We start from the raw sequence: 15,615 nt of genomic DNA, 5'->3' as shown, positions 1-15,615 counted from the left end.
GCATTCACAATGGGGCTTGCAGGCTTACCTTTAATACAGTGTGAATCTTACCAGCATGAGGTCCTGGATGAATGCCCACACCATATGGGAGCACAGTGGACAGTAGCCAAGGAATCATGTGGATGCTGGGACAGAGAGACAGAGGGTGAGTGGAAGACAGCAGCATCAAGCTCCCCCAGTGCTCCAACCTGCATGACCACATGGTAAAGCAGGCACCTTCCCAGGTGAGCTCTCTGTCTCTCTCTGTCTCTCTCTCTCTCTCTCTCTCTCTCTCATAAAATAACTAAGGTGAAAAAAATGACTAAGGTGAAAATGCTCAGGGCATGAGGGAGAGGAGACTGGAACAACTGGTCTGGGACAGACCCATTTGCAGGATGTGTCCCCTGAGGTCCTTGGCACTGCCCTGGAATTTAGAGAACACAGAACTGGTGACAACTCTGACACAGGACAGTGATGTTAGTGCCACCAGACAGGCTGCCCTGCCCTGCCCTGCCCTGCCCCACCGCGCCCTGCCCTGCCCTGGGAACTGTTCTGACAGCATGGCCAGAGAGTGGGGGTGGGGAGGGGGCATGAGGCTACTTCTCTGAGACACAAGTCCTGAACCTGGGTATACACTTTGCAAAACAGCACTGACATGGTGTGACAGAACAGTGACATTGAATGTGTCCCTTATACCCAGACAGATCCTGGATCAGCTGATGGGGGAAGGACCCTGAATCCCACTGAACACTGCACGGGGGCCTCTTCTCCTAAATAATTTTACTCACTAGGCAAGAGGGGCTACAATCTGGGGGGAGTGGGGTAAAAACTTTTGTCTTTGCTTATCTGTGTGGGGATCCAGGGAAGTGAGGGGGGCTGTTCTGGGGAAAGGTTTACTGTGCAGTGTTACTGCTTACATCCAGAAGCAATACTGGGTGGTTCTCAAATAATCTACAGTGGGTTGGTTTGTTTGTCTATTTATTTGTTTGTTGGGGGCTTCAGTATTTAGAAGTATTTCCCAAGCCCATGGACTTCAGATTGCAAAAAATGTGTGTCCTCACCCTCCTAGGTGTCTGACCAGTTTCCTTTTAGCCGTTGACTGCTCATAGCCAGGGTGGAGACTCAACAGGCAGAGCACAGGACTTCCATGCAGGAGGCCCCAGGTTCAAAGCCCTACTGAGTATGCCAGCATGGTGCTCTGCACTCTCACTGAGTAAAATAAGTACATCAAGCTTTAGAAAGAGATGAAATCCATCTGGGGGTGGCACACCCGTTTGAGCACACATGTTATCATGTGCAAGGACGCAGGTTCAAGTCTTCAGTCCCCACCTACAGCAGCAAAGCACAAGTGGTGAAGCAGGGCTGCAAGTGTCTCTCTTTCTCTATCTTCCCCTTCCCTCTGGATTTCTCTCTGTCTATAGCCAGTAAATAAATAAAATATTTTTTAAAAGAAAGAGGAAATCTATTGTTGTACAGAGCACAGCTGGCAGCCACACCCTGTCTGAGCAGAAATCAATCATCTGAGGGGTCTCTATGACTCCTTCTCCAGATGTGGCCTTGGGTCCTGACTGGCCATCTCTAGTGTCTCCTGCTCACAAAAGCCAAGCTCAAGGGTATTTGGGGTTGGGGTTGCTGGAAGGCAGTAATCTCCCACAGATCTGTCCCCAAGAACAGACAGCTGCCAGCCTGCTCCAGTACGCCCCAAGAAAGTGATTTCCCAGAGGGGAAGTGCTGGTGCAGCAAGGGACAGCTCCCTGCCACGACAAATTCATGTGACCCACAGTGCCCAGAGCCCAGCCTGGGTGAGTCCTGCTGGTGTGAGCACCCCAGCCCTCTGCGAACTTCTGGTGCCCAAGCCCCAAGGAGGCCATGTTCTTGGGATTCAGTCCTCAGTCTTAGTTCCCTCACCTGCCCAACAACAATCACATGGGGGCAGTCAGCCCCCACCTCCAGGAAGCAGAGCCTGTGGGTGAAGGATTTTTTATTCTTTTAAAAAATTTTTTAAAAATATTTATTTATTTATTCCCTTTTGTTGTCATTGTTTTATTGTTGTAGTTATTATTGATGTCATTGTTGTTGGATAGGACAGAGAGAAATGGAGAGAAGAGGAGAAGACAGAGAAGGGGAGAGAAAGATAGACACCTGCAGACCTGCTTCACCGCCTGTGAAGCGACTCCCCTGCAGAAGGGGAGTTGGGGGCTCAAACCGGGATCCTTATGCCGGTCCTTGCGCTTTGCCTGCTGCACTACTGGATTTTTTATTCTGAAAGGGACGGAGAAGTAGCAGGAATCTTCTCTGATACAGGAGGATGGGTGGGAGGCCATCTGAAGCAGGGTCCCTGGGAGAGGGGGTGGGAACAGTTGGCTCATCAGGTGATGGTGGTGGGGAAATCTCTGAGGTCAGAGAAAGACCTCCTTGCACAGTGAGGTCTGGAGGAAGCTAGCTCAGCAGGTAGGGAGCACAGCTTGCCATGTGTGCCACCCAGGTTCTAGTCACAGTGCCACAGAGGAAGGTCCATGGATCAGAGGAGGCTCCAGTCATGCGGTTTCTCTCCCTTCCTTCCTGTCTCTCTATACATCTCTGAATCAAAAATAAATAAATAAATAAATAAATAAATAAATAAATAAATAAATAAAATAAGTCATCCCGGGAGTAGTAGAATCGAGAGAGAGGTTGAGAGAAGCTTTTCAGAAACTTCTGGCTCCAGAAGGACAAAGGAGACCTCCTCAGCCTCCAGACCCTCTTCTAAGCCAGGCCTCCTAGCTGCTGGTCTCTGAAGAGGTACTGAGCTCAAGCAGACCTGGGCTTCATTTTCAGGGAAGCTGGGGGCTTGGTGGGGGGACTGTTGGAGCAATAACATTCAAAGCCTCTTGGTCCTCAGCTGTTCCCTCCTGCCTTGGCCAGGGGTCAGCAGCCCCTCCCTACTCGCTGCCCCCGCCTGTGGGGGTGGGGGGATGAGGCCAGCTCGTCCCCATTACAAGTGGTGAAGCCGACCCCAGCGGCTTGGCCGGGCTCCAGTCAGTTCCCCGCCGCCTGCTCTGCTCGATCCTCTCTGGGAAGCGATGCAGCTGGAAGGGGCCCCAAGACGGAATGATGGCAGAAAGAACAGATGGTCACCCTCCCTGCTTCCCCCAGATGCCTGCTGTTTCATCCGTGGCCAGCAGGGGGCGCTGCCCCACAGGAGAACTGGTTCCCCAGACCACGCTGGCTTCAAAGCACACTCCCATCCACCCACCCCTGCAGGGCCCACACCTTGCTGGCCCAGGGCGCCCCACTCTCCTCTGCAACTGGGTGCTGGCGTGCAGGGTGACGTGGTAGTCCCACAGCACCAGCCAGAGTCTCCCTTTGCCTTTGGCAACAAGGAGACAGAGGGAGGAGGGGCTCAGCACTGTGGGGTCAGTTCTTTCTCCACACCACCCCTTCTAGATCCAACTTGGAGAAGAGGAGTCCAGTCACGGGGGCCCCCTGATGCTGGGGATTGTACTCAGTCTGGCTCTGAGCCTCATCTGTGTCTGCTCCTGGCCCCCCAACCCCCCCACACACACACACACATAGACCCCTCAGCAGCACCTGTGGGTGCAGGTGACAGAAGGAGGTGACTGTTTTGTTTCATTTCGTCTCAAAACTCAGAAAGAAAGGAGACATAGAATTACCTGCTTGTCCCCAAGTACAAACAGAAGACACAGATGGAAGACAGGAAGAGCCAACCACAAACTTGACCTGCAAGCCCCAGGAGCCTCCAGCCTGCCCTTAACTAGGGGCTTCAGAGGACAGACCTGCTGCCCCCTTAGGAACCAGTCAGTGCCCAGCTCACAGCTCCCTGAAGAGGTCAGTCTCAGAGAGGCTGCAGAGGGGCAGTGAGGGCATTCTCACAGCCCACCCAGAGACTCTACACTATCCCTTTCTTGGCCTCTTCCTTTCTCTTCAAATGAAAGAATGCTGCCACTCAGTGGGTGTTAGCCAAGAAAGACAATCAGGGAGGACTGCATGGAGGTGGTGAATGAGCTCACCAGAATAAGATACCCTTTGGGACTGACTCCTCTTCCAAACTGGGAGTCTGCTATTCCACCCGCAGGTATAGTCATTTCCTAAATAAAGGTAAGGCAGATCCAAGGTTTCAGGGTGTGGCCTCAGGGTGGCCAAGGTGGGAATTCGGGAAGGAGCAAGGAGCTGACTGCATTGCTTTTTCCATGTGCCTCTAAGCCTCCAGGCTCTAATAGGGGTAGCCACCACAGGGCACCCCAAAGCCTCCACTCCTCCAGCTCTTTCAGAGTCTGCACCCTGTGAGGTCATCTTCCTGTTCTGACCCCCATCACACCCCTATCACTGCACTTACCTGTCACCTCCCGGGCTCAGCGGGCCAGTTTTTGCATCTCACCAATTCTTGGGTGTCCGGCTCTGTACCTCCAGGGGCCACCCAAGGGGTCACTTTCTATTGGGGCAGTGGGGATAGAATGACACCCAGGCACTCTGCCCTAAAGAAGAGAGAAGCAGGGAGCCTGGCCCCCGTGTCCCCACAGCTTCTGTGCTGGGACCTCTCTAAGGGGGTTGGGGAGGGCAACCTAGGTGGCCCCCTGTCACAGCGCAGAGTGGTCGGGAGGGGCTGCAGGCAGGTGCACAGGACACGCCACCCATACCCCGCGCTGCGGACCCTCGTGTGTATGTGTCTGTGTGTGCGCGCGCCTGTGTGTGTTGGGGTTGCCTGTCGGGGTTGGGAGCCACCCGCTGAGGTCGCTCTGTGGAGCCGGTGGGTGCCCCCCGCGCTCCCCTGAGCGCGCACTTGGCCCCCAGTGAGCACACGCGCAGAGCGAGCCACGCGCCCGCTGAGGACCGGCGCTCCCGTGCCCTCCCCAGCCCTGCGGCCCCGCCGCGGCCTCTCGGACCCAGGGCGTCGGGGGAGCGGGCCCGAAGCTTAGGCCCGCGCCCGCCAGGTACCTGGAAAACGCCAGGCACTGAGGCGGACCTGCGCGGGATTCGGGCTGTTCCAACTTTCCGGCTGTGCGACTTTGGGAAGCGGCTCCACGCCCTCCCCAACCCCCCAGCCCGCCTTTGCACCTGCTGGGGCGACCCCTCCCGGGGCGGCGGGCTGTGTGCACTGCATCCGGCACCAGGCTGGACCAGGGTGGGGTTGCCCGGTGCGCGCCTGCCTGGGCAGCCCGCAGGGGGCGGGGGCGGGGGGGGGCAGAGGGGGCGCCGGGTCCCCTCCTGCCCGGGAGAGCGTGCCATTGGCCAGGCGGCGCGGGGGGCGGGCGCATGACATCAGCGCAGGTTGGGCTATAAAGGCGCGAGCGCCACGGGCTCAGAGCGCACCCCGGGCTCAGAGCGCACCCCGGACTGGCGCCCGCGGCCACCATGCACCTCTCCCAGCTGCTGGCCTGCGCCCTGCTGCTCACGCTGCTCTCGCCGCGGCCCTGCGAAGCCAAGCCTGGGGCGCCCCCGAAGGTGGGAGCTGTCGGGGGTAGGGGGCGTCGGGTCTGGGGGAGAGCCTGCGGGAGTGGGGGCGCCCTCCTCGGAGTCAGAATTTTGGGCTCGACGTCCCAACCCCGGACGCCATGGACAGACGTACAGCCCCTGCCCCCGGGGTGGCCGGTGCGGCGAAAGGAGCGTGGTGGGGCTCAGGGGACTCCCCCGATGGAGCCGGGCGCGGCAGCCGCGTGGCAGGTGGATACGGAGTCATGCGACCGGTGTCTGTGTGGGGGACCCGTGGTGACCCGGAGTAGCCCTCGGGAGGGACGCCCCGTGCAGGCACCGGGACCCGCGCAGAGTCCCCCGCGCAGCCGCCGGGCGCCCCTCACCTGTCCTCTCTTCCCCCCGACAGGCGCCGCGCACCCCGCCCGGGGAGGAGCTAGCGGAGCCCCAGGCTGCAGGCGGGGGTCCCAAGAAGGGCGACAAGGCGCCCGGGGGCGGCGGCGCCAACGCCAAGGGCGACCGGTCGCGACTGCTGAGGGACCTGCGCGTGGACACCAAGTCGCGAGCCGCCTGGGCCCGCCTGCTGCACGAGCACCCAGGCGCGCGCAAGTACAAAGGCGGCAACAAGAAGGGCTTGTCCAAGGGCTGCTTCGGCCTCAAGCTGGACCGGATCGGCTCCATGAGCGGCCTGGGATGTTAGTGCGGTGCCCCCTGGCGGCGGTGAGTGCCACCCGCGCGCCCCGAGCCCGGGCTCCCCTCTGACCCACACCCGCGAGCCAGGACCCGGCAGCAAGCAGGTGGCTGTGCGTGTGCCCCCTGTGTCATTCCATTTTCCAGAGGAGAAGAGGAGGGGTCTGGTGGTCAGGAAGCCCCCTTCCTGTGGCCATAGGCGAGCCAGAAGCAACACCCCCACATAGGAAATTGGAGGGGTGGGTCCTGAGGGGTTATGGGAACAGAGGAGGAATGGTAAGAGACAATCAGAGTGTGCAGTTATACCCCTGCACTTTCTCTGGGTGCAGGCAGCAGAATTGCCTCCTGGGCCACGTGTCCCTGACAGGGGTCAGACCTAGAGAAGCACCTGCCGTCTGAGTGGACACACAGCCAGACCGCTGCTTCACCCCGGATCACTCTGAGTCTTGTTCCTTCTCTAAAGCGTGGCTGTGGACAGACTGGTCTGTCCAGGGTGCTGATGCTGGCCTAGCCGGTATGGCTGGGGGTAGGCCTCCGTGCAAGGCCAAGAGAGAAGCCTTATTTATTTCTCAGCCCCAGCCGTGACCCCTGCAAGTCCCAAACTGACCTCCCTCCCCAGCTTCCCCGCCCCTGCCAGCCCAGGCTCCGTGTTTCCACTAAGGCAGGAGACCCCAGTGCCACCTCCAGTGCCTGCCAGGCCTGCCTCCTCACCTTTCCACCCATCTGCCCTTGGAATAGCAATGTCCCAACTTCTGAACTTGGCCTCCAAGTGCTTTAGTGTCCGAGCCCTGCTGCCATCCCCCACCACAGCCTTCCTTCCCTATGCCAGGACATGGGGACAGTGTTCTTTCACCCCTAAAGTTGTCAGTGCCCACCCTTTCTCCCCCAGAAGGCACCAAGAGCCCCCCCTCCCACATAGAGGCCACGTCTCTTCCGCAGCAGAGAACACCCTTTCCCCTGGCCAGAGCATGTCATGAGCAGCTCAAGGACAGGACGCCCACCACTGGGTGATCTGGACTGAGCAATTCTGAAGGGGCTTTGAAAATATGTTTCCAAGACCTGAGAGAACCCCACTCTGTCCTGGGGTTTCATAGGCACCTGCCTCCTCCCTCTGCAGCCAGAACTGAGCAAGCTGCATAATGCCTCACCTACTTCTGGGCATGGTGGGTAGGGGCTTATTCTGAGTTCACACCTCACCCCCTGTTCCGGTACAGCAGGAATTCTGATCAGAAAAACTCAACTCCCGGACCAGGGAGACTTACCAACCTCCTGGAAGTTTCCTTGCTTAACAGAAAATCCTCCACCTCACCGCTAACACAGTCCCCTTCTCCACAGCCCCCGACCTCCCCCCCCCCAGCCTCTAGCTTGCAGGCTTCTACAAGGGGGATGTGGGGGTGTTTCCCTGGGCTCACAGAGAAAAAGCTTTGAATTTTCAAAGTTCCCCCTCTGTCAGAGAGAGAGAACCCAGAGTACTACTCAGCAGGTGCAGTGCCAGGGATTGGACCCGGGGCCTCACACATGCAGGGCCTTCGCTCAACCTGCTGTGCCACCTCCCAGAGCCAAACAGCTTCCCTTTTCCACATCCACCAACTGTGGCCATCTCTGCACTTGGCAGTTGGCAGTGGCTCTGGACAGCCCCCATAATGACCGTCGCTGGGTTGTAAGTCTTGGCTATAAAATGCAAATGACAGAGGTGGCTTCGGCCATGTCTGGATGAATGCCCAGGGACATCACAGGCACCTGTCATTTGTTAAAGCCTCAGGGTGGCCAGAGCAGGAAGTTGGGGGACTGTACCAGTGAGGTTGTAATAGCACCTGGGCACTGCCCTGCACACATGGTCCTGACAGCTCTCTACCCAGATAAGGCAGCATCACCACAAATGTCCCTGGTGCATGAGATGCCATCCTCTCCGCTTCTGCTCCACCACCACCCTTCCACAGGGGACCCTTCCCAAGGAGAAGCCAACAGAAGGGACTGTCATGTCACTTGCTTGCATTGTCATGTGCTTGCTGTGACCCTGTTAAATCCCAACCCAATCCTGGAGGTGTCTATTGTCCCACTTTGTGGCTGTCCCAAAGCTCACAGATGCCAAGGGCAAGGTTAGACCCAGGGCAGAGATGCTGGTTGGCATTCTGGTTCCACCAATGCAGGACCAAAAGTACCCAGGGCATAGCAGGGACCAAGCTAGGGTCCTGAGAACTATCCTCTCCCTCTGAAGAGAGGCTATGTTGGCACCTAGACCACAGAGGTAGAGAGACAGTGCTCCCAGTGGCTGCAGCTGTGGACGGGAAGGGGAGGAAGGTTCTAGAACAGACTGGTGGACTGGGCTTTCTTGGTCAGGGAGGTGGGGAAGAACTGAGTGTCCGTCCCCTGTCCCCTCTGTTTCAGGATTGGCAACTTGCTTCGTTTTGCTGAGGTCACCCCCGGTCATCAGCTGTGACCTTCCCGGCTCCTTGGAAGCAGCGTGAACTGCAATGTGGCTTTTACATCCCCCCTTCCCATGTGTCCTTGCCCTCGTTCTGGGAGTCACACCAGCTCTCCTGTTACTCTTGGGGGAAGCAGGGGTATGATCTTCTTTTTTTTTTGGAAAATGAAAAATAAAAAATGATATATTATATATATTATATATATACACCAAACGCCCACACCTGCACCAGCACGATGACAAGGGGCAGTTTCTCAGAGACTGAGAGCCAGCTGTCACACGCCGCTATTTGTCAAGCCGTGCCGTGCATAAATGTATTTATGTTGTAAAGCTATTTATATTGTGTATAAAGAGATATTTATAAAAATTTTATTTATGTAACGAAACCAGAGAAGTCCATCATTGTAATGTTTCTTGTCTTAACTAGTTGGAAAATGTAAAACAAACAAACAAAAAAATGTCCTGCCGTGAACATCTTGGAAACTGTCTTTATTGCTCGTTGGCGTTTGCTTTGGAAAAAATTGTCCCAGGGAGGAGAAGAAAGTGAAGACCAGGTTGATCCATATCAGGATCTCCTGGGGGAATCTCATTGAAAGTCTAGATTCCTGGTACCTATCAGTGCCACACCTGGCAGAGCACATCAATTACCGTGTGCAAGGACCTGGGTTCAAGCCCCCACCCTCCCCCACCCCCTGCAAGGAGAGGCGATGCTGCAATCGTCTCCCATTCTCTCCCTGTCTCTCTGTCTCCCCCTTCCCTCTCAAGTTCTCCCTGAATCCACTCCCCCCCAAAAAAAATTAAATAAAACATAAACACAACTTTTAAAAAAAATCTAGATTCCTGAGACTGGAAGATGGTTCACTTTAACCACACGTGGCGTCTGGGTTCCAGTCCTAAGACTTCACGGGAAACCCATGGATGGGAAGGTGTTGCGGTGTCTCTCTTCCACCTGTCTGCTTCGCTTCCTCTCTGTCTCTAAAATTACATAAATAAATAAATAAATAAGCAAACAAATAAACAAAAATGGGATCCCAAGAGGTGGTTCAGCAACACACATAGGCACGAGCCACAGGTTCATTCCCCAGCTCCACATGAGAAAATACACACCCTTGCTCCCCACTTCTTCCCACCCAGATATACTGGGTCCCCTCAGCTGGGGGTTCTGGATGCACCTGCCAGCTGGAAATTCACTGTCAGATGAAGCCAGAGCTGGGTCTACCAGAGTGGCCTCCCTGACTCCACATGGGAAAGAAGTGGTGACAAACTTCCCCTTTTGTTTGGGGAGATTTGGGACAGGTTTCTGTCCCTGGCACAGAATTGCACAGGTCACCTTATGCCTCTAAGAAGTGTGCTAGATAGACTTGCCTGGAGAGGTCATTTCATCCTCAGAATCAGCATCCTGTGGAGGCATGGGGTGAGGTAAGAGAAAGAGGCATCATCATCATGGTACAGAGAGGCAAGCTTTGGGGTTGGGGGGGACTGGCCTGTGATGCCTCTTGTCCCCTGAAGCCACCAGCCCCCCACCCCCACCCCCAGACTTGGCCAAGAAAGGCTGCTCATCTAGGATCAGAAAGCCAGCAGGGGACTTCTGGGCTGCTCCTAGTACTCTCGCTGCCTCCTGAGGAGTTTTTCCAAGGCTGATGAAATCAGGAGTGTGGTTGCCAGTGTGACCCTATTAGCAGATCCAGGACACTTGTTCCCTCCAGTCATAGGCTCACAGGTAGGTGGGCAACCAGCACAGGGCGTCCCTTCCAGTCACCCAAGATGGTGTGCCCTGCTTCCCCCCGCACCAGGAGACTTCAGATCTTCCTGAGGTCTCATTCACTGGAGCGCCCTCTCTCCAACTGTCTCTCCTCTCTCTCCAGCTCTGACCCCAGGTGCAGTGCTACTGTAGATGTGCAAGGCCAGGGCTTCATTTCCTCCCCCCACTACATGTTAAAATAATTTCATAAATAGGGCCAGCGAAATAACTCACTTAGTGTGCCGCTTTGCCAGGTTAGACCCTGGCCCCCACTGCACTGAAGGAATCCTTGGTGCTGTGGTATCTCTCTCTTTCCCTTCTCTGCCTTTGTCTCTCAGTCTCTCTCAAAATCATGACCACCACCACCATCATCATGGGTCCTGGTGGTGGTGCACCCCGTTGGATGGACAAATTACTATAAGCAAGGACCCTGGTTCAAGCCCCTGGTCCCCATCTGTAGGAGGGAAGTTTCATGAGCAATGATGCAGGGCTGCAGATGTCTTTCTAATATCCTATCTATCTATCTATCTATCTATCTATATATCTATCTATCTATCTCTCCCTCTGCTCATCCTCTCTCCCTTAGTCTCTTTCACACTTACAGGTAGAAATGGACCTTGACTCTGATGGTTTGAATGAAAGGAACAATCACAGAGTGAGGCACATCCACAGAGGAACCCGTGGAAGCCAGCTTCTCACCTGGTGTGAAGGGAGGAAAATGTCCCCAAGGTGGCGCTAGGTGGATGGGGTTTCCTCCAGGTGCTCTGCTTCGTACAGGACTGCAGGAATAAGTCCTAGAGCAGAGCTGAATGAGGGAAAAGCATGCTTCCTCTCCCTCCTCTCCTCTCCTCTCCTCTCCTCTCCTCTCCTCTCCTCTCCTCTCCTCTCCCCTCCCCTCCCCTCCCCTCCCCTCCCCTCCCCTCCCCTCCCCTCCCCTCCCCTCCCCTCCCCTCCCCTCCCCTCCTTTTCTTTTCTCTTTCTTTCTCTCTCTCCCTCTCTCTCTTCCCCCACCCCCTTTCTGATTAGTGAAGCCACTAGAATCCAGACCACCTGATGGTGAGGAGCAGGAACATAACCTACAGTCCAGAGAGGCCTCCTGGTTTTGCAGGCCCACCCCACCTTTCAACCTGAGGCCTTGGAGCTGGGGGGCCAGTTTGAGCATCACTCCATCCTCTGTTGTTTGTTGGAAAGGCCAGAAATGACCATTTTCCCTTCCTGCAAAGACTGAGGTGGCAGTATTTGGCTCACTGTGACAGCGTCTCTCATTCAGTTCCAGTTGCATTTGTTGTCATTTCTCATGCCATTGAACCAAGTTCCTCATCTGAATTGTGACTTATTTAGAGTCTTTTTTTCTCTTTTGTCCTCTCTTTCACTTTTCTCTTCCTCCTGTAGACTGTTGTGCTAGCTTTAATCTTCTGCAGTGATTTGGAAAGTAGACATCCTGTTTTTAATTCCCTGCATGGTTCTGTTGAGTTTTCTCATGAAAATTATTAAATCCACATTTATGTCATTATCAAAATCAGGATCACAGGCAATAACTCCAGCTTCTTCATCAGAAAGACCCAGAATTCCACTTTCTTTTCCCCCATGCTCTCCTGCCCTTTGCTAGGGTCCCTTAGCATAATCTGACACACACTCCTTAAAGGGATCATCAAAACAAAAATTCACTCCCTTCAGCTTTCTTTGTGTTTGTTTTACTATTTTATTTTCCTTACTTTAAAATTTTTATTTATTTATTATTGAATAGAAACAGACATAAATTGAGGAGGGCGGAGATAGAAAGGCAAAGAGACAGAGAGACACCTGCAGCCCTGCTTCACCACTCGTGAAGCTTTCCCCATGCAGGTGGGGACCAGGGGCTTATGAACTGTAATGTGTGCACTTAACTAGGTGTGCCACCACCTGTCCCCTGTTTTATTATTTGTCTAATTATTTTATCATTTCTAACTCTCTCATTATCTTTTTATTCCCTTTAAGATTTGAGAGAGAGAGAACTGGAGCACTACTCTAGCACCTGTGTTGTACTGCATTAAATTTGGGACCCTCTCCCTGGCCCTTCTAGCTTTCATTCATTTTTTTAATGCTTTCTTTTTTTGTTATTTATTTATTTATTCCCTTTTGTTGTTGCCCCTGTTTTTTTATTGTTGTTGTATTTATTGTTATTGATGTCGTTGTTGAATAGGACAGAGATAAATGAAGAGAGGAGGGGAAGACAGAGAGGTGGAGAGAAAGATAGACACCTGCAGACCTGCTTCCCCACCTGTGAAGTGACTCCCCTGCAGGTGGGGATCCAGGGGATCGAACCAGGATCCTTATGTCGGTCCTTGCGCTTTGCGCCACCTGCACTTAACCCGCAGCGCTACCGCCCGACTCCTCCCAGCTTTCATTCTATTGTCCAACTTCCATCAGCTGATTATTCCAAGGACACTAACCCTGCTTCCCAATAGCCTTCTGCACACTGAGCTGTTGCTGTTGTTAGTGGTTTTGTTTTTGAGGTAACTTTGGTTTACAAGATGATGTGTTTCAGAAGGACAATTTCTTACCTCTTCAAAATGTGTCGCCATTCCTAGGTAACCCCCACCAAGCCCATTGCCCCCCCCACCCTCTGCCCTCTGCCCTTTACCCTCTGCCCTCTACTCTGGCAACCAGCTCCCCTCCCCCAGGCCCTACTGATAACCTCTCTTTTGTAGTTCAAGACTGAATGCTTGCCTTTATTTGTCTTTGCTCATTTCCCTGTGTTGTTTCATTATTCCAACCACATAAGGGAGAACACATTCAGTGCCGCCCTTCTGTGTAAGTAGTGGGACTGATCTAGCAGAAGTGGATTCCTTTAGCTGTGCTTGTCTGAGAAGCTCTTCATCAGGCCCTCAAACCTGATTCATGTCCTAACTGGAGACAGTGCTATAGGGTGGAGGTCTTTTCCTTCAGAAGTTGGAATCTACCCTTCTGGTCCTTTCTAGCATTTAGAGTTCCTCTTGAGACACCAGCTGGTGGCCCAGTGGGGCTGTCCCCATAAGTGACTCTGCCTTCCTCTTGGGTGCGCTGAGCTCTGGTGTGGGCCTGCTCCTGTGCCCGTGTCTCTGTTGCATCCTGGGCCCCTGGAGATGCTGGGGTTTGGATGGTGTGATTATGTACATGCAGGTGTGTGTGCACAGCTGTTTGGGTGCAGCACACCCACTGGGCCGCACAGGGGGAGACGCCTGGCCTTTGCTTGGCTGTTATTTCAGGAGTGAGGAGAACCCTGCATTGCATCTCCCTTGGGAAACCACAGATCCAGAGCCAGCAGAGGCACTGTCCTGTCCCGGGACTGGCCGGCTCTCCTGACATCCCTCCCAGGTCTTCACTCCCCACTCTGCCCTCTTCTGTGCTCTACCGCCAAGCCCCCACCCAGGTCACTGGAATTATCTGAGCAGAGAGGTTTCACTCAATGGATGCAAAGTCGAAGCAGTCAACTCTATATTCCAGCTACATTCCCTTCCAAGCCCACCTACACAGGACACCTCTGTTCATGCCTGAGCATCCAGAGAATCATAGTAGTTCTCTGGGCTCCTGGTCCAAGCCCCCACCTCCACTCAGAGGGCCACAGGACAGTTGCTATCCCGGGACCTTTGCACATTCTGTCATCTCTGGCTGGAGCGCCAACTCCCCGGGTACTCTCATGGAGCACTCTCTCTGTCCATTCAGGTCTCCACTCAGGTGCCATCTGCTCAGACAGTCCTTCCCAGGTGTGTGCCCTGGGACTCACTCCCACCCCACCCTCCTCCCTTAGTTTCTTTGTCTGTGTGTCACTTCCTTTGCCCATTAGCATGTAAGTTCACTGGGCAGGTTTTTGTCTTGTTTACACCAAAAAGCCCAACATCCAGACTTCAGTCATGATAAATACTCAATGGGTATTTGTCAGATTAATAAATCATGTTCCCAGGAAAATCGTAGACAAGTGCTCCCCACAAGCAACTCAAAAAGCCACAACGGATTATGTGAACTCACTGAAATGCCATTTAACCAGCTCTGCAAATCTGACAAGTCCCTGGACATGCACATCCTACTGAGACCCCTGCAGAGGGCAGGGAGATGGCTCACACGGTAAAGGGCACACTTCACCATGTGCAGGGACCCAGGTTCAAGCCCCAGCACCACAAGCTGGAGCTGAACAGTGCTCTGGTAAAATAACTAAAGAAATGCCTGGAGATAGCTTACCTGGTGGAGCACACACCTTACTGGGTTTGAGCCCCCTTGCCAGCACATGGGAGCACCATGCACAGCACCAGGGGAAGGTTCACAAGAAGCAGGGCCATGCTGTGATGGCTCTCCTTCTTTCTCCATCTCACTCTCCCTCTCTGTCTCTCACCCTCACAGTAGAGCACAGGATTTACAGTACTATGGTCCAGGACTAGCCCTGCTTCACATGTACGGAATAATTCTCTCTCTCCTCTCTTTCTTTCTCTCTCATGTTTTTTTAACTGTGCCATGGGGCAATACTTAAAGCAAATCACTCACGAAGCAGTCACATTTCAATGACCTGAATGCTTGCCCTGTGTGCACCTGTTACATGTAAACTACAGCTCAGCAAGTCAACTGGGGAATAATGAAAAAAAAGGGTGGGGGTTGGGCGGTGGCGCAGTGGGTTAAGCACACGTGGTGCAAAGCGCAAGGACCGGCGACCGGCGTAAGGATGCTGGTTCGAGCCCCGGCTCGCCACCTGCAGAGGAGTCGCTTCACAGGCAGTGAAGCAGGTCTGCAGGTGTCTATCTTTCTCTCCCCTTCTCTGTCTTCCCCTCCTCTCTCCATTTCTCTCTGTCCTATCCAACAATGAACAACATCAACAATGGTAATAATAATTACCACAATGAGGCTATGGCAACAAGGGCAACAAAAGGGGGAAAAAATGGCCTCCAGGAGCAGTGGATTCATGGTGCAGGCACCGAGCCCAGCAATAATCCTGGAGGAAAAAAAATGGGGGGTGACAGGAGTGTTGGGAGGAGGTGAGAAATGGTGACAGCTAGACCCCCAGCCTAGGGGCCCCTCCCGGATCATGTGGTGAGAGTCAGGGGGAGATTAGGAAGGAAGAATGAGCCACAATGGGGCTGTGTCCTGCTTTCTATAGAATATGACAATATGACCTTCCCCCCACACACACACACACACCGCCAGGGTCATTGTTGGGGCTCAGTGCCTATATAATGAATCCAGTGCTCCTGGAAGCCTTTTTTTTCATTTTTCTTTTAATTTTATAGGACAGAAAGAAATGTGAGAGTAGGGAGGCAGAGAAAGAGAGAGAGAGACTCACAGCCCTTCTTCGCCTCTTATGAAGCTTTCTCCCTGCAGGTAAGGAACGGGTTTGAAGCCTCGACCTTGAGCGTAGTGATATGTG

General features: G+C 53.9%; 1 protein-coding gene across 1 annotated transcript; it reads left to right on the top strand.

Moving 5' to 3' along the window:
- Positions 1-5,290: 5,290 nt before the first annotated feature.
- NPPC (natriuretic peptide C) lies at positions 5,291-8,979 on the top strand. The gene is made up of 3 exons (XM_007519506.3): positions 5,291-5,421; positions 5,798-6,108; positions 8,467-8,979. The coding sequence occupies exons 1-2, from the start codon at positions 5,332-5,334 to the stop codon at positions 6,086-6,088; spliced, it is 381 nt and encodes a 126-aa protein (XP_007519568.1). The 5' UTR covers positions 5,291-5,331; the 3' UTR covers positions 6,089-6,108; positions 8,467-8,979.
- Positions 8,980-15,615: the final 6,636 nt, after the last annotated feature.

This window comes from Erinaceus europaeus, chromosome 7 (assembly GCF_950295315.1).
Source record: "Erinaceus europaeus chromosome 7, mEriEur2.1, whole genome shotgun sequence".
In the NCBI taxonomy this organism is placed as follows: Eukaryota; Metazoa; Chordata; class Mammalia; order Eulipotyphla; family Erinaceidae; genus Erinaceus; species Erinaceus europaeus.
This window is presented reverse-complemented; position numbering and strand designations above follow the sequence as displayed.